General features: G+C 47.7%; 1 protein-coding gene across 1 annotated transcript in view; it reads left to right on the top strand.

Moving 5' to 3' along the window:
• Positions 1-22,965, top strand: part of LOC115081464 (tenascin-X-like) — a 94,838-nt gene that overhangs the window by 58,160 nt on the left and 13,713 nt on the right. The window contains 17 exon segments of the mRNA XM_029585938.1: positions 2,204-2,488; positions 3,163-3,449; positions 4,471-4,753; positions 9,853-10,140; positions 10,638-10,910; positions 11,551-11,838; positions 12,244-12,510; positions 12,953-13,234; positions 13,901-14,014; positions 14,548-14,600; positions 14,670-14,828; positions 15,005-15,117; positions 15,587-15,853; positions 16,272-16,586; positions 17,057-17,253; positions 20,956-21,243; positions 21,657-21,944. Of these exon segments, the coding sequence (XP_029441798.1) occupies positions 2,204-2,488; positions 3,163-3,449; positions 4,471-4,753; positions 9,853-10,140; positions 10,638-10,910; positions 11,551-11,838; positions 12,244-12,510; positions 12,953-13,234; positions 13,901-14,014; positions 14,548-14,600; positions 14,670-14,828; positions 15,005-15,117; positions 15,587-15,853; positions 16,272-16,586; positions 17,057-17,253; positions 20,956-21,243; positions 21,657-21,944 (4,047 nt within the window).

The following is a 22,965-nucleotide window of genomic DNA, read 5'->3' as shown; positions in this document are numbered from 1 at the left end:
GATGCAATCAGCGCATTCACCAGCAGGAAAGAGATAGAAGCTGCTGACAGTTTGCTAAGGGGGTTTTAAGGGGGAACAGCTGTTCCTGGCCGTGGCCAAGCTTGGGTGCCTGGATAACATTTGTCCGGGGAGGAAACCTACAGAAAAAGCAAAACCAAACATCTGATCCTGGGCTTTTTCAAAGGGAAAATGCCATTATGGGATTTGTTGCATGGATGCTAAATGGGGGCCCCCGCATTCTGGCAAAGGAGGCTTGGCAGGGGAAAGGTCCATAAAACAGGACAGCCGACAGGTTGAAGTGTAAATTCTAGGACTGGACGAGGCCAGGGATTAATGGGAGGTAGGGAGGAGTGGAAATAGCAGCCTGATGGGAAGATTTCCTGATCCTGAACGCTCTAAGAAAGGACACTCCCCATGTGGCGAGAGGAGAGAAGGGCGGGGGGAGGGGGGGGGGTGAGTGTATCTGATGACCTTGGAGGTAGCCAACCAGCCCAACAGGGTGGAGGAGAGAGCCAGAGGTTGATGGGGTAGCAAGGGGAGGCGTAGCCGGCAGGAAAAGGGAGGGGATAATGCTCCGGTATAGCAAGACCTCACCTAGAATATTGCGTTCATTCCTGGAGGCTGTGCCTCCCAAAGGAGATAAGACAGGGTAGAGCCGATGCAGGGAGAGGCTACCAAGATCTATATGAGATGAGATTTAGGGGCCTAAATGTGCATACCCTAGCTATGAAAGTATGAACAAAGCCTTTTGCAGTGGAAGAGAGGTCGTGATATGAGACGCCAAGGAGAAAGACTCAGAAGTAGCATTTGGAAATATTTCTGCATGGAAAAGAGTAGCAGATGCATTGGAACTGCCTCCCAGGGGAAGTGGTGCAAGCCAAAACAGTAGCAGAATTCAGGAAAGCCCAGGACAGGTGCAAAGAGCCAACAGGAAAGAAGGAGATCAGCAGGGGTCTGTGGTGTTGCATTGAGAAAGTGAGCAGATGGGATTGGCCTTGTGGCCTCTCTCACCCTCTCTCTCTACCACCAGCTTCTGTGGGTCCATGCACTTAAGGCCCACAACTTCCATCTGAGGAGGAGCATGAATCAAGTCTGACTGATAATGGAAATCCGCGCTCGTCCACCAAAATCTGTTAATCCTGGATTTCATGGCTCCTGATGGCTCATTTTCCCCGCGTCAGCCCTTTCGTAGGCAGAACGAAAGCCTACAGAAAAAAAAAAAAACAGGTGGACTGTGTCCTGGTGTGGTGCAGTCTGAAGTTCCTGATATTTGTTTTTAGAACCTGAAAAATACAAAGCAAAGATGAGGAAAAGAAGCAAAAACCAAGGGAGGGGGGGGGGGCAGGGAAGAATGGCAGCCGGGTTAATCTCGTTTCAGGGATGCAGCCAGTAGCGCAGAATCCTAGTGCCATGTTGGTTCTGCAGAAAGCCAGATTCTCTGTGGGCCATGGGGCCTCTCATCGGACTAACATGAGATGATGTTTCCATTGGATCATTCCAGACCAGAGCGTTCCCTTCTCTAGATGGGGCTTGTCCAGGAAAGATTGCCTTCTGAAGCCAAGTCGCTTCTTCATCTGGTGCACAGAACTCATTTTCCTTATTGTGATGGAAGCCTCAGTTCGTCTTGAGGTCTGTCTATGTGATGGACTTCTCCACGTACCACCGTACGACCCTCTGGGAGATGAGTCACTTCATGTTGCAATCAAGGGCATCACACAGGGCTGGAAAACTGCCTTCAGACCACCATTGAAGAAAGGAGACTTCCCAATGACAGCTCCCGTGTTTTCAAAGGAACAACGATGAGCCTGAAGTTCTCAAGACCACGGAGGGTGGGGGTCATGGATATGACCCAGTTTCAGCTGGCCACACCCGAAGAAATGCTTGTAAGTCTACGCCTGCTGACGTTGGAGTAGGAAATTCCAGTGAGATTCTAATAAAAAAAAAATAAATTGGTAGATGTTTGTTGACTTAGACGCAATCCAACTCTTGGTCATTCTTCAACTCCCATATATTTGCAGTAATGAGCGTTCTCGGCAACCATTAACACTTTTTCCCTTGACCACTCAGGAATGCTGGTTTCCCACTGTAGAATTCTGAGCTTCTTGCCCCCCCCCCCCCCCCCATTTCTAATGTTCTTTAACACCACCCATTGACTTCCTATGACTCAACTCCAACTGGGAGATTCTGCTCTGTTCTGTTTCAGCCCCACTGGAGGCAGACGGGATTCGGCCAAGAGTGGAGAACCTGGCCATCTCAGATGTCACCAGGAGCTCAGTTCGGCTGTCCTGGGAGGTCGAGGATGGGGACTTTGACTACTTTCTCCTTCAGTACGAGGATCCACAGGGTCGAATCCAGGAGCAGAGAATCAGAGGCGACCTGACCTCCACCACCATTACTGGTCTCCTCCCTTCGCAGAATTATACATTCACCCTCTATGGCATCTCAGATGACAAACGCAGTAAGCCAGTGTCCATCGAGGTAACCACAGGTAGGACCAGCAGGGCTATTGGTCATCATTTTGTTTCTGCTTTACAGGCACCTCACATGGTGTCAGCCATCTTGTGAGAAACCACCTATTGCTTTTTCTTGCTTCATCTTTTATTAGTTGCTAACTCTGTTACCTTTCAGAGGAAAATTGGGCATTTGCAGTTGCTCCTTCTCCTGGTAAGAGCAGGAGATACCCTTAGGTACCTTGTCTTGGAGGCAGTGGTCCTCTGCAGACTTAGCTTCCCCCATCCATCTTTCAGGTAGTCCTTGTCCCCCTTCCCTCTAAATCTGTCAGCCCCTCTTCCTTAACTAAATTTCTGATCTTCCAGAGATACTCAAGTGACTTACTGCTTTGATTTCTAACTTCCCCACAGTGCATTGTGGTATCTGTAGTGCCTGCTTCATCTGTTTTGAGTGCAGCAGCTCTGCAAATGCTAGAGAATACAGCATAGTGGCTGGAAGGGGAGAGAGAAGGAGGGAGTATAGAAAAGAAATCACAGGACCAGCCAAAGATTTTTCCCAAGCAGTGGGGTCATTTGGCATCTCTAGTTTCTCATGCAGCTTGGGAACCATGACAAAAGAGGGTTTGTCACTTTCCCACAGCACGAGAGCTGAAGGCCTACCATGGCCTTAGCCCTGAACCAGAAATCACGTTGATGCTTTGCTGTGTTCTAGCTTCTGCACACCCACCGGCTGCCCTGCTGTCCCAGCTGGGGTCCCTCTCTGTGTCGGAGGTCTCTGAGAACTCCCTCCGACTCTCCTGGACCGTCCGGGCCGGGAGCTTTGACACTTTCCTCCTGCAGTACAGGGACTCGAGGGCAGGTCCAAAGCGCTGCGCATCAGGGGAGACCTGTATACAGCTACCATCCCCGGCCTCCGGCCTGCCTGGACCTACAAGTTCAACCTCTATGGTGTGGCTGCCAAAAAGCACAGCAAGCCGATATCGGTGGAAGCCAGCACAGGTACACACGCTCAGCCCCCCAGGCCTTTGCGAAAATATTACGAAAACCCTTTATTTATTTATTTGTTTTCCCCAAAGAAGGGAAGCATTGCATTCATGAGCTTAAGTAATCTAACGTGTTGGGTTTTTTTTTTTTCTCCCTGAGGCAGACCCCCTGTGGCAGAGTTGAAACGTGATCGAGCCAGGGTTTACTGATGTTAGGGTGTGTGGTTAATGTCCCAGTTAGCAGAATTTGATTTATTGGCCTGGGCGAGAGTTTAGTCAATATTTTGCATGTGCATCCATCATGAATTTTCCACAGTGAATTTGCCGGGGGAAGGGAAGGAAAAAAAAAAAAAAAAAAAAGTTTTTTGCAGGGATATGATTAATTTTGATCCAACCGTACGAGAGCATGTGTTCCGTACCAGTCAAATAAGATTTCTTGTCTGCGTCCCCCCCCCCCCCGGGCAAAATACTTCCCCCTTCTGTCGTGCCTGCATACCTTGAAGGGTATCTGTAAGGAATTTTTTTTGTCCACTGATGTGCGCGCGTGTCTCTCCAGATATTGTTTTGTAGTGGTGACGTGAAAACCAGGGGGCTCCGTCTGCCCCGCTGACCTGGAGTCATCTGGCGGTGCTAGAACAGGAGTTGCCCAAGAGTGACTCAGACGCACGTGATAGCGCCTGTGGCCTCTGTGTGTCGGGGTAAAGGGGGGGGAGTTCGGGGCGGGGGAAGGGTACGAGGCGCCTAAGATTTTCCAAGGCTCCTTGCTAAATAAACATACAATAGATTTGGTATTTCGCTTTGGCATTGTCAGTTTCCAGCTAGTTCCACGCCAGCTTCCAGGATACACTAGCAAGAAGCCCGTTCTAGTTAATGCATTTTCTTTTTTTTTTTCATATGTTTGGCTCTCAGTACAGTGACTTCAGGCTCCATCATCCCCGATGGAAGTCATCACACAAAAAAAAAATAAAAAAATCCTGGCACATGGCCAGCCGTGACATAACCCCGAGTGAGAGAATGTGTTTTTCGGTCTCTTGCAGCCTCGGCGGAGAAGCCTGCGGTTCCGCCCGAACTGGGGGCCCTCTCCGCCTCCGCCGTCACCGAGAGCTCCCTCCGGCTCTCCTGGGCGGTACGGAGCGGGGGCTTCGACTTTTCCTGATCATGTACCGGGACTCCGAGGGCAGGACGCAGAAGCTTCCGGTCGCGGGGGGGAGCGGGCGGCCACGGTGACGGGCCTGGCCCCGGCCACGCAATACAAGTTCCACCTCTACGGAGTTTCCAGGCACGGCCACACCAAGCCGACATCCACCGAGGCCACCACAGGTAACGCCTGAAGGCCGGGGGGAGGGGGCGTCGCAAGGTTCCGGCCGCCCTGGCGGGAAAATTCCTTCCCCCTGCGTGCAGGTGCATTTTTTCCAAGGGGGCCTGTGCAATAAAAATCATGCTAAGCGTGCTTTCAGCAGGTTAACTTGTAAAAATGCAACGTGCACAGTAAGGGGGAAAATTTCAGAAGGATTTGCACACATTTGTTTCAGTTGTATGCACCTAAAATGGCCGGATTGGCGCGCATAAAACCACCCTCAAAAGCGATTTCGCTTGTACTTTTACGCCCGCTACAAAGAGGCGTTCTGGGGGGGAGTGGGGGCCGGGTGCATGATTTACGCACACGATGCTTTCCGTTTTCGTACGCGTGCGCGCAAACACGTACGCACCAACTTGCACCTTCCCCCAACGGGCGGGCGTGACTTGGGGCGTCCGCGTCGGTTCCGCCCAGCGCCCGGCAGGTTTTCAAAGCAGTTTAGGAGCGTCTAGATCCAACGGGAATCGGAGTTTAGCGCTCGCCTCTCCAGAGCCGGCTCAACATTCAGCTACCGTTCGTATAACCCTGTCGATGGCTTACAATTTCAGCTCCTACCTGAGGCCGTGGAAGATGCGGTGACCTGCCTGCTGTGAAACTATATAAAAGTAACCCTGGCGTATGGGGGGAGGGGGGGGAGGGCCGCTTGTTCAGTGCGGGCAGAAGCAGGAGAGCATCTGGACCCCAGATGAGGAAGTAAAAAAAAAAAAAAAAAGAGATAGCGGAGGAATGAGCAACCGGGGGGTGTGTCCGGCTAAGGCTGCGAGGAATCTAACAGAAGTGTGGGTGCTCGTGTAGCCAGGTCTGCTGGTAGACTACGTGCATCATCCGGGAGGCCAGAGGTCCAGGGAGTAGCCACGCTGATAGCGGTGGATGGGGAGGGGGTGCTTGTTGTAAATAGAATAGGGGATCTTGCGTGCTTAGCTGCAGATTATTTTGGGTAAGAAGAATATCTGGCATATACCTTTGGCAGGGTCAAAAGGAATAGCTGGGTAGACAGGAGGGACTGGATGGTCTTTCCTGCTGTCATCTACTGCGCTACAGGCAATATAAATTGGAGCTGGAGGCTGCGCCTCACATGCATCCAGGATGACCGATCCATACTCTTCACGAGACGTCAGATCGAGCCTTAGCCAGCCCTGACAGATCCATCCTATTGCCATCATGGAGGGAAATCTGCCAGCCCAGATTCTGGAGAGCACTGGCATCTGACCATCTTCTCCCCCCCCCAGTGAAGAGCCTGTAGTGAGGGAGGCCAGGGTCAGCCTTTGCCTCAATTGTGCCCTGCACGGGCAATCAAAAGATATCTGGATGGAGGTGCGTTGCATCCCCCGGCTGGGACTGCAATTTCAGAAAGCACCAGAGTCCGAAAGGGCCTCAAAGCACTCTGAAAACAGCTCTGCAGTCAAACAAGCAAAGAAAAATAATTGTTTACCACAAAGAAGCCCTCGTCTCTGACTGCTGTTCTGTGTCAAAACTCAGAATGGCTGCCATGGTCTTTAAAAGAATAATACTGCACCATCAGTCCGAGTCAAAGGATAAATTAAAACGAACTGCCAAACACTCCTCTGAATTAATAGCTTCTAATCTTGCATAAACATGCAGATGTGCGTGTTGATTTTAAAATTGAGAGGGCCATTCGTATTCCCAGGCTTGCTGGCATGTCTGCTCGGCTATAAGAGACCACATCTCTATTAACTCATGCAGCCCGGTGTATAATCACTTAATTTTTTATGATTTTTATGTAAGTGCATTTTAAAGAGAGCGACAGGGACGCTGCCCACTTACCTTAGCTGCATCTTCAGAAACGTCAGGAGTCCATGGAGGAACGGTCTCCCCCTGAAGCAGGAAGTTTTTACATTCCGAAACACGAGACTCACTGGGTCGCTTCCAGCGATACAGCTAAGATAAGTGGCAGCGTCCCCATCCCACTTTTAAAATACATCTGCGCAAAAAAAAAAAAAAAATCAAGTGACTGGTGCGATGATCATACATTGGGCTGCGTGAGTGAGTTAAGAGATGTGGCCTCCGTAGCCTGAACAGGCAGGAGAATAAGCCCGGCGGCCCAAATGATAAAATACAGACGCGTGCCTGCGTGTTCATGCAAGGTTACACGTTATTAATTCGGAGGAGCTTCTGTCAAAGCACGAGCCGCGTTTATTTATTTAAATGTTTTGTAGACAGTCATTCCGGGTGAGAATCGCTAGTTCGTAACGGTTCACGGGGGGGGGGAAAAAATTTGTAAATAAAATTCAGTGTTACGGCGTGGATAGACGTTCATAGAAAGGGAAGTAATGCAATGGTAGATTTCTAACACAGGAACAGAGCTAGATAGAGATGATAGAGGTGTTTAAAATCATGAGAGGTCTAGAACGGGTAGATGTGAATCGGTTATTTACTCTTTCAGATAATAGAAGGACTAGGGGGCACTCCATGAAGTTAGCATGGGGCACATTTAAAAAGATCGGAGAAAGCTCTTTTTTACTCAACGCACAATTAAACTCTGGAATTTGTTGCCAGAGGATGTGGTTAGTGCAGTTAGTATAGCTGTGTTTAAAAAAGGAGTGGATAAGTTCCTGGAGGAGAAGTCCATTAACGGCTATTAATCAAGTTTACTTAGGGAATAGCCACTACCATTAGCAATGGTTACATGGAATAGACTTAGTTTTTGGGTACTTGCCAGGTTCTTATGGCCTGGATTGGCCACTGTTGGAAACAGGATGCTGGGCTTGATGGACCCTTGGTCTGACCCAGTATGGCAGGTTCTTATGTTCTTAAAGGGGGTTAGCCAGGGCGGAGGTTATTGTATAAGAAAATAATAAAAGATATTCTGAGTCACGGGGAAAAAAAGTGGGCGATTCAGTCAAGCGGAAGGCATTCTTGAATAGCCAAGATTTTTAAGTCGCTTTTGAATTTATGTTTCTCGGTTAGCGTTCGAAGTTATTCAGGCATGGTATTCCGTAGTTTTGGCCCGACGATGGAGGTCACTCTCTCTCTCTGGTTAGTGTAAGATGAGAGTCTTTTAGGTTCAGGATTTCGAGGAGGCCTTGGTCTGTGATCTGAGAGTTCGCGGGGGGGGGGATGATATTACCAGCAGATCGTTGCTGCTGGGGTTAATGTCGCCGAACGTTATGGGTAGGACTTTATAATGTGTTCTTGATTGAACTGGAAGCCCAATGCAGAGCCAGCGGAACTGGGGGTGATGTGGTCAGATTTTCTTGCTCCGGACAACACCTGGCAGCCGCGTTGTTGCAGGGGGTTTGAGTGACTGGTCGGAAGATCTAGAAATAATGAATTACAGTACCGAGGTTTGAGAAAATGAGAGATTGTAAAAACCGTTCTGAAATATGTGTGCTTCGTAGAGGTTTTCAGTCAACCCCAAAATCCGCACCTTGTGGAAACCGGATCTAATCAGTTTGCTTATGTGGGCTTCCATTCTTAAATTTCCATCGATTTGGACCCCCTAGTTCTCTCACTTGGTTGCAGGGATTACTTTGCAACTTCCAAGATCTATTCCTGGGGGTATAGTTTTTTGTGTGGGTTGCGGCTCAGCCAAATTATTTCAGTTTTATTGGGCTTCCTCGACAGTTTCCATTGGAGTTAGTTTTTCTTTTATTTTTATCGTACATTCAGAGATTAGCGAAAGTTTTTTTTTTTTCTTCCAAATGATTTAGTTAGAGGGATATAGAATTGTAGATCATCTGCGTATAGGAAGAGTTTAAACCCAAGGTCTGTAAGTAATTTGCGTAGGGGCAGGCAGTGTATATATTAAATAAGGTAGCTGATAGCGATGATCCTCGTGGGGGGCGCCAGTTGTGCTTTGGAGGTGTCGGACAGTGATTGTCGAGTTTTACTTGGAGATGATCTATCTGCTAGGAAAGAGGTGAACCGTTTTAGCACATTTCCATCAAGCCCGATGTTTCCCAACTGTTGCAAGCAGGATATGGTCAACAGTGTCGAAGGCAGCTGTCAGATCAATCAGACTAGGCAGTGTAAAATAGGATCAGTAAGGATTGCAGAGTGTTTCGGTTGAGTGGTTTTTCCAGATCCAAATTGGTTAGGATGAAGTGTCCTTCACGATGATTTTCCAGTTGGGTGAGGACTGCTTTTTCAAAGTATTTTCGCAATGAAGGATTAAGTTGGAGATCGGACGATAGTTATTTCCAATCAGCAGTCTTCCAGATTTGTTTTTTAAAATTGGTTTTATAACTGCCTGTTTTAGACTTTCGGGCATATAACCTTCCTCAAGACGAAGCCCTTGAAAATCGACATTATTGTGTCTTCTACATTGTGGAGTATACAGTGCTTGCCGATAGCTTAGTCATGCATGGACTGGAGGAGTAGCCTAGTGATTAGAGCAGTGGGCTAGGAAGCCGGGGTTCAAATCCCATGGTTGCCCCTTGTGACATTGGGCAAGTCACTTCACTCTCCGTGGTCGCAGATACAAACTCAGGTTGTGAGGTCTCTGGAGACAGGGAAATACCTACAGTACCTGAATGTAACCCGCTTAGAAGTGCCCGAAAGGCAGAATATAAATCAAATTAAATAATAGCGTGCTTGCTATAAATGTATCACCTGGACCAAGGTGCAGTGTTCCCAGCGAGCTGTGCACGTGAGCTTGCACGCAGGTTGTGAAACAAGCGCACATGGGAAAACACAGCACGAAGATAGAACGGTGCTTCAGAGAACGCTGCACAAACTTTGTGCGCTGCGTTGCACATGAGGACTCTTTGTTTTTTTGCAAGCGCAGCTCACAAAAATTGAGGGCGCGTTTGAGCAAAGCGAGCACTCAGTACACAGCCTGTGGAGAAGAGGACACCACGCTATTAAGCGTGCACGTGCTAAAGCCTCCTTTGCATATGATGCCCCTTCATTTACATGAACAGAAACACACTTATTTTAACTTGCACACGCTAAAGTCTTCTTGCCTGGGGGGTTTGCATGCTCGGGAAAGCTTTATTGCCTGGCACATTATTTTAACGCACACAAAATCGCCTTGGCGTGCATGTAAGATTTAGTGCATAGGCTTCCAAGTGTGAAATTCTTGCCTCTTCCTTTGTTTTAGCTTTGCCAAAGAAGACGGAGGCCCGGAAAGCCAGCCTGGGGGAGCTCTCCATCTCCGACGTCACCGAGGACTCCCTCCGGCTGTCCTGGACGGTCCAGGATGGGGAGTTTGACTCTTTCCTCCTGCTGTACAGGGACGTGGAGGGGAAGCACCAGGAAGTGCCAGTCAGTGGAGAACGTCAGACCGCCACCATCTCAGGCCTGAAACCCTCCAAGAAATACAAGTTCACTCTCTACGGTGTCTCGGACAACAAGCGCAGCAAACCGGTGTCGGCCGAGGCCACCACAGGTACCACAAAAAAAAAAAAAAATGTGTTTCCCAGTGAAGTTTGCCAGTTAAAATTCTGTAGGTTAGGGGTGGGAAATGCCCATCCTTGAGCGCCACAAACAGCGTAACCAAATTGTGGAATAAGAAACCTCGTTCTTGCATCAGATGTAAAAATGGTAACACGGTGGATGACCACAGAAAAAAGACCATCCGGCCCGGTTATTTTCCCCACACTAAGAATATGTTCCTACTGCCAGCCGCAGAGTAAAGCCATCTGCTGAATTTCTCCTTATCCAAGACAGTCTTTCCACTTTTGTACTCCACTATCCTGGATAGAAGTGCTTATAGGATTCCCACTTAGCTCCCTCCAGCCCCCTCCTCTCCTAGCTGGTTCCAGTATTTTGGCAGGGAAGATGATTTTCCGGCCTTGCGTTCTTCGCTGTTTGACTTTAGGTGGAAAATAAAACGTCATGGACCAAACTCTTGTCTGTTCTTCTGTTGCAGATTCACCGAAAAAGACTGTGATCCAGAAGGCCAGCCTGGGGACCTCTCCGTCTCCAACATCACCGAGGACTCCCTCCAGCTCCTCTGGACAGTTCAGGAAGGGGAGTTCGACTCTTTCCTTATCCTGTACAGGAACGCAGACGGGGAGCCTCAGGAAGTGCCCGTCAGTGGAGAACTTCGGACCACCGTCATCTCAGGCCTCAAACCTTCCAAGAAATACAAGTTCAATCTCTACGGTGCCTCAGATGACAAGCGCAGCAAACCAGTGTCTGCCGAGGCCATCACAGGTACTGCCAAACCTATGGGCAGTTTTGTCGGTTGACCATCATGCTAGCTCTACAGGGTGGGGATGGTGAACTCCGGTCCATGAGTGCCACAAACAGGTCTGATTTTCAGGGTAGCCAAATCTCGGAAAGTGACTTCATTCTTGCATCAAATGCAAGCATAGTAACATGGCAGACCAGTGTCAACGCAGCATCAACCACACCAAACCACTGTCAACTGAGGCCACCCGGGTACTGCCAGGCATATGGCATTCCCAGAGAAGTTTACCCGTGAAGCATCATGTTGACTGTGTGTCAGGTGCAGCAGGACTTCAGTTGTGAAAAACACAGCAGGGGGGGGGGTCCAACCATAGTGAGAACATTTGTTCAGTGAGAAACAAGGACCTCAGAAACAGTAGAGTTTTTTAGTTCCCTGGTATGGTCTTCATGGGTTGCTCAGTGTGTTTCAGAGGAACCTCAAGCTCTGGTCACCTGACTCCAACATCGTAGCAAGTAGCCCATGCATCCTATCCCCACCTACACACACACGAAGATGCTTCTTCTATCAGTTTGCCCTCCTTTGCTGTTTGTCATTTGCTGGCAAATGCATTGTTATGGTACCAAGCTTTAAAGTGTGAAATTCTCGTCTCTTCCTCTGCTGTAGCTTCATTAAAAAAGACAACGGCACAGAAGGCCAGTCTGGGTGATCTCTCCGTCTCCGATATCACCGAGGAATCTCTACGGCTCTCTTGGACGGTTCAAGATGGGAAATTCGACTCTTTCCTCATCCTGTACAAGAATGCAGATGGGGAGCCTCAGGAAGTGACGGTCGGTGGAGACTTTCAGACCGCCATCATCTCGGGCCTCAGACCTTCCAAGAAATACAAGTTCACTCTCTACGGTGTCTCTGACAGCAAGCGCAGCAAACCTGTATCAGCCGAGGCCACTGCAGGTATCACCAACCTATGGCATTGCCAGGGAAGTTTCGTCAGTTGACTGTTATATCAACTTTGTAGGGTAGAGAACTCTGAAAACATAGCAGGGGAGCTCACATGTAGTGAGTAACTTTGTTCAAGGTGGTACAAGGACTCCAGAAATCGTTGAGTTGCTAAGGGATCCGGGAGGGTATTTGTGGCTAGTTCATTATGTTTCAGAGGGTGTCGGGATGACCCTTTTACTGTAGAGTTCCTTGTGTGACTTGAACTCCAGCCATCTGGTTCCAGTATTTTGGCAGGAAACCTTCCCCCTACATAAATATAATTCCTCTGTCAGCTGCCTCTTATGCTGTTTGGTTTTTGGTGTCAAATAAACTGCTGTGGAACAAACTTTAAATGTGAAATTCTTCCCCCTACTGTAGCTTCAGTAAAAAAGCCTGCGACCCAGAAGGCTATCCTGGGGGACCTCTCCATCTCCAACGTGACCGAAGATGCCCTCCGGCTCACCTGGACAGTCCAGGATGGAGAGTTCAACTCTTTCCTCATCCAGTACAGGGACACAGATGGGAACCCCTGGAAGTCCCCATCAATGGAGAAATTCAGACCACCATCATCTCAGGCCTCGAACCCTCCAGGAAATACAAGTTTAGTCTCTACGGTGTCTTGGACAACAAGCGCAGCAAACCTGTGTCAGCTGAGGCCACCACAAGTGCGTGCAAACCTATAGCATTCCCATTGGAAGCTTGTCAGTGACCATCATGTTGACTCTGTAAGGTCATATGGAGAGGTTCAATTTTGAGTAATATAGTAGAGGATAATATCTATAGAGGGTACATTTATTCAATGAGGCACAATGAGCCCAAAGATGAGTTCTTCAGTACTTCATGAGGGTATTTGTGCATGGTTTAGTGTGTTTCAAAGGCACCAGGATGATGTTATAATAGTACAGGTTCCTCTACAACACAAGCTCTGGTCATTTGCTTTCAGCATCTTGGCCGGAAATCCTGCCCCCATAAATATGATTCTTCTTAAGTAGTCTCCTTTGCTGTTTGTGTTTAGAATGCACAAATGACACAAACTATTATGGATCAAATGCTAAGGGTGAAATTCTTGCTTGCTCCTCTGTTGTAGCGTCAAAGATCATGACCGAGAAGGCCACCCTGGGGGACCTCTCCATCTCAGACGTAACAGAGGATGCCCTTCGGCTCTCCTGGACAGTCCAGGATGGGGAGTTTGACTCTTTCCTTGTCCAGTACAGTGATGAGAAGGGGAAGTCCCTGGAGGTGCCCATTGATGGAGAACTTCATACTGCCATCATCTCAGACCTTGAGCCTTCCAGGAAATATAACTTTAATCTCTACGGTGTCTTGGACAACAAACGCAGCACACCAGTGTCAGCTGAGGCCACCACAGGTATGTCCAAACCGGTGGCTTTCTCCAGAAATATTGTCAGTTGACTATCAAAACTCTTTGGGGTCAGAGGAACACAGCAGAGGCTTTCCTCCCTTAAATATGATTCTTCCTTAGTTGCCTTCTTTGCTATTTTTGTCTACATGACAAATAAACTATTTTGCTAAGTGTGGAATTCTTGTCTGTTCCTCTGTTGCAGCTTCACCAAAGACTATTCTGGGGGGACCTTATCATCTCAGATATCACTGAGGATGCCCTTCGACTCTCCTGGACAGGTCCAGGACAGGGAGTTTGACTCTTTCCTCTCCAGTACAGTGATGAAGAGGGGAAGACTATGGAAGTGCCCGTTGATGGAGAACTTTATACTACCATCATCTCAGGCCTTGAACCCTCCAAAAAATACAAGTTTAATATCTCTACGGTGTCTTGGACCACAACGCAGCATACCAGTATCAGCTGAGGCCACCACAGGTTTGTCCAAACCGGTGGCTTTCCCCCGGAAATATTGTCAGTTGACTATGATAACTCTGTGGGGTCAGAGGAACACAGCGGAGGCTTTCCTCCCTTAAATATGATTCTTCCTTAGTTGCCTTCTTTGCTATTTTTGTCTACATGGCAAATAAAACTGTTTTGCTAAGTGTGGAATTCTTGTCTGTTCCTATGTTGCAGCTTCACCAAAGACTATCCTGGGGGACCTTATCATCTCCGATATCACTGAGGATGCCCTTCGGCTCTCCTGGACAGTCCAGGGCAGGGAGTTTGACTCTTTCCTCATCCAGTACAGTGATGAAGAGGGGAGACTATGGAAGTGCCCGTGATGGAGAACTTTATACTACCATCATCTCAGGCCTTGAACCCTCCAAAAAATACAAGTTTAATCTCTACGGTGTCTTGGACAACAAACGCAGCACACCAGTATCAGCTGAGGCCACCACAGGTATGCCTGAACCTGTGGCTTTCTCTGGGAAGATTGCCAGTTGACTTTCATAACTCTATAGGGTCAGATTCACAGCAGAGATTAGCTGTACAGAACACATTTGTTCAAAAGGCAGATGGAGTTGAGATTTTCACTGCTCATTGACATATTTTATGGGTAGCAGCATCTTTCAAACATACTGAGATGATTTAACAGTAGAGCTCCTGTGCAACTTGAGGTCTAGCCATCTGGTTCCAGCATCTTGGCAGGAAATGCTCCCCTCCCTTAAATATGATTCTTCCCTAGTTGCTTTCCTTTGCCGTTTACGTTTAGATGCCAGATAAACTGTTATGCTAGATGTGACATGCTGTTAAATGCTCTTTCTCTCCCTCTGTTGAAGCTTCAAAGATCGTGACCCAGAAGGCCACTCTGGGGAACCTCTCCATCTCCAACGTAACCGAGGATGCCCTTCGGCTCTCCTGACAGTTCGGGATGGGAACTTTGAGTTTTTTCCTCGTCCAGTACAGTGATGAAGAGGGCACGTCCTTGGAAGTGCCTGTCGATAGAGACCTTCTGACCACCATTATCTCAGGCCTCAAACCCTCCAAAAAATACAAGTTCAATCTCTACGGTGTTGAAAATAATGAGCGCAGCACACCAGTGTCAGCCGAGTCACCACAGGTATGTCCAAATCTATTCATTTCCCAATTAACCATTGCGCTAACTTGGTAAGACTCAGATACAAGGCTTAGATTGAGCAGACTGTATCAGAGGAGGTCAACGGTAGTGAGTAAATGTGATCAAGGAGGACCCCCCAGGAGTTATTTTCACTGCTCTGTGATGGTGTTTCTGGGCAGTTTAGTATTGTTTCAGGTGGGAGCAGTATGACGGTGCAACACCACAGTGCCCCCTACAAACTCAAGTCCTGGTCTCCTAATCCCAATCCCCAGATGAATAAGATTCTGCCATCGTTTGTCCCCTTCACTATTTGTATTTAGGCAGCGAATAAACCGACATGGACCAAACGCTCACGGAGAACAAACAAATCAATGGTATGAATAGTGACCATGACCAGAATTAAAAATGGCCCATCATACTAAGCACTCCCGGTCAAAAAAAGACCTTCATTGCTTTATAAATAATCATCGGTCCTCAATGTTCAATACTCAAGACTTTTTTATATTTTCAAATATACATAAAAACTCAAAAGGAACTTAACTTTTAGTCACTGCTATCCAAATGGTAATCCAGAGAGACCCAACACGTGCTGTGTTTCGAAGATTCTTCAACCGTTCCACAGATTTCGACCCAGTGGAATGGCGAAGGAGTGGATGACGCTCCAGTGCTTCAATGTATTAATCCCCTGATGCAGAATCTTCGAAACACTTGTTATGGACCAAACGCTAACATGGAACTTCTGGTCTGTTCCTTTCTTGTAGCTTCATGAAAAAGACGCTGACCCAGGCAGCCAAGCTGGGAGACCTATCTGTCGCTAACATCACCGAGGACTCCCTCCGGCTCTCCTGGACGGTCCAGGATGGGAAGTTCGACTCTTTCCTCATCCAGTACAAGGATGTAGAAGGGAAGCTCCAGGAAGTCCTCGTCGGTGGTGAACTGCGGACCACCATCGTTGCAGGCCTCAAACCCTCTAAGAAATACAAGTTTAATCTCTACGGTGTCTCAGACAACAAACGCAGCAAGCCAGTGTCAGCTGAGGCCACCACAGGTACTACCAAACCTACAGCATTGCCAGAGAAGCTTGTCAGTTGATTATCAACTGTAGAGTCAGATTCAGAGATGGTCAGCTGTAGCGAGTAACAGTTTCATGAGGAACAAGGACCCCATAAGCTATGGACTTTCTCTGTTCTCTGGGATGGTATTTATGGGGAGTTCAGTGTGTTTCAGAGGGACTGGGATAATGTTATAACAGTACAGTTGCTCTTAGAAATTGAACGCTGATCACCTAGCTCCAGTATCTTTGCCGGAAGCATACACTCCTTCCCCCTCAAAGCAGACACACATGAATATGGTTATTTAATCAGTTATCCCCTTCACTGATTGGCTTTTGAGATTTTGTGGCTCACTCTCTGTGAATTCTTATCTGTTCCACGTTTGCTGTTTCAGCCAAAAAGACGACAACCAGAAGGCCACTCTTGGGGACCTCTCCATCTCCAACATCACGGAAGACTCCCTACATCTTTCTTGGACAGTTCAGGGAGGGGAGTTCGACTCGTTCCTCATCCTATACAGAAATGCAGATGGGGAGCTCCAGGAGGTGCCCCTCGATGGAAAACTTCAGACCTTCATCATCACAGGCTTAAAACCCTCCAAGAAATACAAGTTTCAGTTCTATGGTGTCTCAGACAGCAAGCGCAGCAAGCCCGTGTCAGCTGAGGCCATCACAGGTACTGTCAAGCCTACACTTTGCCATGCAGTTTTGTCAGTTGACCATTATTTAAACTTTGCAGGGTCAGGTGCAAAGCTTTAATGGTGAAGAATACAGCAGAAGTGGTCACCTGTGATGAGTAACTTTATACAAAACAAGGACCTCAAGAGACTGTTGAGTTTGGCAGTCACTCTGTGATTGTATTTTTGAGACCAGGATGATATTGCAATACCATAGTGCCTCCTATGATGCATGCTCTGGTCACTTGGTTTCAGTGTTTTGGCAGGAAGGCCTTCCTCACACAATGTCACTTCTATCAGCAACCTCTCACTGTGTGTGTGTGTGTGTGTGTGTGTCTGTCTGTCAGTCAAATGGACTACTATGGCCCAAATTCTTAATTTTGAATTTCTTGTCTCTTCCTCTCTTGTAGCTTCACCAAAAAAGATGTTGACCCAGAAGGCCAGCCTGGGGGACCTCTCCATCTCTGACGTCACTGAGAACTCCCTCCGGCTCTCCTGGACAGTTTCAGGATGGGGGCGTTTGGCTCTTTTCTCATCCACTACAGGGATGCAGACGGGAAACCCCAAGAGGTGCCTGTTGACGGAGCCTTTGACTCCACCATCATCTCAGGCCTCAAGCCCTCCAAGAAATATAAGTTTAATCTCTACGGTGTTACAGACAACAAACGCAGCAAACCCTTGTCAGCTGAGGCCACCACAGGTGCGGAAAACCTTATGGCTTTACCAAGGAAACTTGTCAATGTTAATTCTGTAGAGTCACATGTGAAGCTTCGGTTGTGATGAAGCTATCGGAGGTAGTTATCAGTAGTGAGCGACTTTATACATTAAGGAGCAAGGCTCTCAGAAGCTGTTGAGGTTTTGAGAGTTTTGTAATCGCGTTTGTGGTTAGTTTAGTGTTTGCAGAGGGGTCAGAATGGAACATTTGCCATTTTTGCAGATTATACTAAGATCTGCCAGAGCATGGACGCCCTAGAGAAAGTAGAGAGAAAGAGTTGTGATCTAAGGAAGCTTGAACAGTGGTTGAGTTAAGATTCAGCGCGAAAAAAAAAATTGCAGTCATGCATGTGGGATGCGGAAATCCGAGGCAGCAGGGCACAGTAGGGGGAGATACTGAATATGCACCAACTAGGAGAGAGGCCTTGGGGGTGATCGTGTCTGATTAGCTCAAGGCCTTGAAACAGTGTGCTAAGATGATAGCCGGAGCCAGAAGGATGCTAGAATGCAGAAAAGAGAACCACAACCAGCAGAAAAAAAGAGGGTAGTAATGCCTCACCCCTAATATTGTGTCCAGTTATGGAGGTTGTACCTCCCAAAGGGCATAGACAGACTGGACAGTGTCTGGAACCCACTGGATTGCAAGATCCGAGGCAGCCTGGTTTTACCAGAGCTAAATCTTGTCGGACGAATCGGATAAATTTCTTTGGGTGACCAGAGAGTTGGATCAAGGGAGAGCGCTAGTTGTATTGTGCTTGGATTTTAGCAAGACCTTTGACACGGTTCCGCACAGAAGACTTATAAATTATAAATTGTAAATTTATAATTTATAAATTATATATAATTTATAAAGCAAGACCTTTGACACGGTTCCGCACAGAATTTATAAATTATAAATTCTATATATTTATAAATTATAAATATTATATTTATATATTTATAAATATATTTTATATATAAATTATATAAATATTATATTTATATATAATATTTATATATAATTTATATATAATATTTATATATTTATATATATATCTAATTTATCTATCATATTATACTCTATCTCACTTTATCATTTCTATCTCATCTTCTCTCTCCCTCTACTTTCTCCCTCTCTCCTCTCTTTCTCTCTCTCCTCTCTTCTCCTCTCTCTCTCCTCTCTCTCCCTCTCTCCTCTTCTCTCTCCTTTCTCTCTCTCTTTCTCTGTCTTTCTCCCTTTCTCCCTTCTGTCTTTCTCCCTTTCTCCCTTCTCCTTTCTCCCTTCTGTCTTTCTCCCTTTCTCCCTTCTCCTTTCTCCCTTCTCTCTCCTTTCTCCGCCCGCCCTTTGCCCCCGTTCCGCCCCGAGCCTTCTCCCTTCTCCTTCTCCCTTGCCTTCTTTCTCTGTTTCCCGTTGCGCCTCCTTCGTTTCTGTCTTCTTCTTACTTAGCTTGCGTCTTCTGATTTGTTCCATGTAAATGGCCATGTTAACTGTTCCTTGTAAACTGTTCCATGTAAACTGCCACCCGGCAGTAATTATTACTGTTCTCTGTGAACCGGAGCGATATGTATTGTATACAGGAGCTCCGGTATATAAAAACCATAAATAAATAAATAAATTGCGCGCCTTTGGTATGGATCCTAGAGTGACCGACTGGGTTAGGAACTGGCTGAGTGGGAAGTGACAAAGGGTGGTGGTAAATGGAGTTTTCTCTGAGGATGGGGGGTGTTACTAGCGGTGTGCCGATGATACCAAAATCTGTAACGGGGTGGACAGCCACTAAGGAGTGGAAAACATGAGGAGGGATCTAGCGAAGGTGGAAGAATGGTCGAAGGACTGGCAGCTAAGATTCAATGCTAAAAAGTGCAGAGTAATTCATTTAGGGTGCAAAAACCCAAGGGCAAAGTGCAGTATTGGAGGTGAAATTAGTCTAAGCACAAAGGAAGAGCAGAATATGGGGGTGATTGTATCTGATGATCTTAAGGTGGCCAAACAGGTGAATAAAGCAACAGTAAGAGCCAGGAAGATGCTTGGCCGCACAGGGAGAGGAAGGGTCAGCAGAAAAAGGGAGGTGACACTGCCCCTGTATAGGGCCCTGGTGAGACCTCACTGGGAATACTGAGTCCAGTTCTGGAGGCCGCACCTTCAAAAGGATAGAAACAGGATGGAGTCAGTGCAGAGGGAGGCTACTAAAATGGTCAGTGGTCTTCCTTCTAAAGCATATGGGGAGAGACTTAAAGATCTGAACCTGTACACCCTGGAGGAGAGGTGAGATAGGGGAGATATGATAGAGACATTCAGATATCTCAAAGGTTTCCATGCACAGGAGGTGAACCTTTTCAATGAAAAGGAGACTCTGGAATTGAGGGGTCATGGGATGAGGGTGAATAGGAGTAGATTCAGGAGTAATCTTAGGAAATATTTCTTTACAGAGAGGCTGGTGGATGTGTGGAACAGCCTCCCAGTGGTGGAGACAAAAAACAGAATCTGAATTCAAGAAAGTATGGGATGAATACAGGGGGTTTTTCTCTGAGAGTGATGAGAATTATGCTAAATTAGACGGAGGGGCAGACTGGATGGGCCATACGGTCTTTTTCTGCCGTCATGTTTCCCTATTTCTATGGAGGTGGTGTAGGATCTGCACCTTAAGGACCTAAATATGCAATACCATAGAGGAGAAGAGAGGAGAGACGGGGGAAATCTGATAGAGACATTCAGATACCTCAAAGATATAAATCAGGCACAAGAAGCAAGCGTTTTTCAGAAGAAAGAATACTCTAGAACATGAGGTCACAGTGTGTGGGCTCCGGGAGGGTAGACTAAGCAGCAGCATTAGGGAAGGGAGATGGATGATTGGAGGAGGTGGGGAGAAGCATGGTAACATAATTCAAGAAAGCCTAACACAAGCACAGAGGGTCCCTAGTGGAGAGGAGGTGAAGGGGGGGAAGCCGGGGACCTTTGGTGTTCCCCTGAGAATGAGGAGGGGTGGACTGGATGGGCCTCATGGGTCTGGTCCGATATTTGTATTCTATGACCGTGGTAGGAGGGGGGAGGGTACGGAGGTTGATGTAGTGCAAACGATCCTCCCTTCACTATCTCTAGGGCAGAGGCAGGGGGAGAGTTGATAAAAGGAGAAAGGAAGGCATGACCTAACGACACTGCAGGCCAAGGGGCGGCCAGGTTGGTTCCAGCAGGCTGCGACTCCCAGAAAATAGGCAGCACAAGACCTGCTGGCACCTTCAGTAGCAGGTACTGTCCAGCATGGCCTCAAGGACCTAGGAGGTCAGAGGTTCAGGCAATGATAACTCTTTAGATTATTGCAATGCTTGGAAGTAAGCTATGGAGGGGCTTGGGCGTTGGATTAAGTATGGGATCTTGATGCTTATCTACCCGGGATGATAGAGAACCAGTTAGGAAGGAAAAGTAAACTGGATGAGGAGTCGTACTTAAATGGTTGGGATATATCTTTGCAACATGGTGCCTCTGGGCAAACTAGATGGACCAATTGGCTTTTTTCTGTCGTCTCCTATGTTTACTATGTTTGAGGGACTGGGTTGACTTTGGTCAAGGCCTCTTGGTAGGAAACTCTCTCTCATGTTCAGAAACTTCTTCCATAAGTTGACTTCTTCACCGTTGGTGTTTTGGAAGCAAATAGTCTGCTATGGACCAAATTCCTTAGTGTAAAATTCTTGCCTTTTCCCTCTGTTGTAGCTTCACCAGAAACGACAGTGACCCAGAAGGCCAGCCTGGGGGACCTCTCTATCTCCGACGTCACTGAGGACTCCCTCCGGCTCTCCTGGACGGTCCAGGAGGGGGCGTTTGGCTCTTTCCTCATCCAGTACGACGACGCAGACGGGGAACTCCAAGAAATGCCCGTCGATGGGGCCTCCGACACCACCATCGTCTCAGGCCTCAAACCCTCCAAGAAATACAAGTTCAGTCTCTACGGTCTCTCGGATGACAAGCGCAGCAGACCAGCATCAGCCGAGGCCACCACAGGTATGGCCAACGCTATGGCTTTCCGGTGGAAGCTCGTCAGTGACCATCACATTAATTCTGTAGGGTCCAATGTGAATTTCCAATTGCAATGAACAAGGAAAAGACGCTTGCCTTTAGTGATTAATTTTATACTCTGAGGAATAGGAACTCCAGAGGCTATTGAGTTTTTCAGTGCTCTGTGAAATTTGTCGGTATTTTAGCGTGTTTGAAAGACTGAAACAATACTGTAACAATTCTGTGCCTACTATAACTTGAGCTATGGTCACCTGGGTCCAACACCTTGGTAGAAATCCCTCCCTTAAATTCAGATGTTCTTCCATCAGTTCTCTCATTTGCTGTTTGCATTTAGATGGCAAATGGACTGGAATGGACCAAACTTAAGTGAGAAATTCTCATCTCTTCCTCTGTTGTAGCTTCATCGAAAGAGATGATGACCCAGAAGGCCAGCCTGGGGGACCTCTCCATCTCTGATGTCACCGAGGACTCCCTCCGGCTCTCTTGGACAGTCCAGGATGGGGCGTTTGACTCTTTCCTCATCCAGTACAGGGACGCCGAAGGGAAGCCCCAAGAAGTGACGGTTGATGGATCCTCTGACACCTCCATCGTCTCAGGCCTCAAACCCTCCAAGAAATACAAGTTCAGCCTCTACGGTCTCTCGGATGACAAGCGCAGCAAACCAGTGTCAGCTGAGGCCACCACAGGTATCACCAATCACAGAGCAAGCACGTGGCCTCCTCTTCTGACCATGGCCTTTGGCTTTGCTGAACTCACTGATGGAGCCTGCTCTGGGAGAAGGTCATTGCCACCGGGCGAGCTTCTATCTCCCGGACGTATCGTTCTGCCGCTTCCCTTTTTGCTTACTTTTGTGCTTTCCAAAGTTTCCATTGCCCTCGCTAAGAGAGGGGCCGGGATGCATCCTGACTCAGGACGTTCCTTGCAGCCCTGCCTGCTGACCAACGTTCCTCTCTCACATTGCAGATCCTTACGACTGCGAGATCAATTGAATCATCCTGGATCCTTCCGTGGAGCGATCCAGTGATGGCTCACTCACGTGAGTCCGGATGGGCCACTTGGTTACTCATCTGGCATCATCTAAGATGAGGGTCCAGTCTAATTCATGTCTTTCCTGTGCTTAGCCTACGCCTGGTGACCCCTCGAGGTCTTCATATCTCACGATGATCCAGCTCTTCAGCCGTTGGTTCACCTTCCTGGAGAGCACCCGTGATCTTGTGTTTATTCATTTATTTAATGCATTTATTGATCCCTTATACCAAACCTGCCATTGCATTAAAACATTATACACAGTCTTATAAAATTACATATCATAAAAACTAAACTATGATGCATTGGTTGCTTGCCCTCTGGATGCCTTGCAGCTTAGGGTATCTTTGGAAGAGCTGCCGTCACCCGGGACCGCCTTGGGGAGGTTCCCATTGAAGGCTGCTGCACTCGGTGGGGTGGGGTGTCTGTCTCCAGATGAGGCTGTATAGAGAGTGCGCTCTGAGTCCACAACTTATCAAGCGCGTCCTCCTCTAAGGAGGGGGCCTAAGACCTTGTTTATAGGGATGGGAGTACTTCTAGTTTAGAACACAGGGCTGAGAGACATCAACAGGATTTCTTGCCTTCTCAGGCCGCCCCCTTTCCGGCTAAATCTCTCTTCATCTCTTTTCCTCTCTCTCTGGCTTCCACCTATCACTCCATCTCTCTTATTCAGTCTCTCCA

Source organism: Rhinatrema bivittatum, unplaced genomic scaffold (assembly GCF_901001135.1).
Source record: "Rhinatrema bivittatum unplaced genomic scaffold, aRhiBiv1.1, whole genome shotgun sequence".
Lineage (NCBI taxonomy): Eukaryota > Metazoa > Chordata > Amphibia > Gymnophiona > Rhinatrematidae > Rhinatrema > Rhinatrema bivittatum.
Note: the sequence above shows the minus strand (reverse complement) of the source record. Positions and strands in the feature narration are given on the sequence as shown.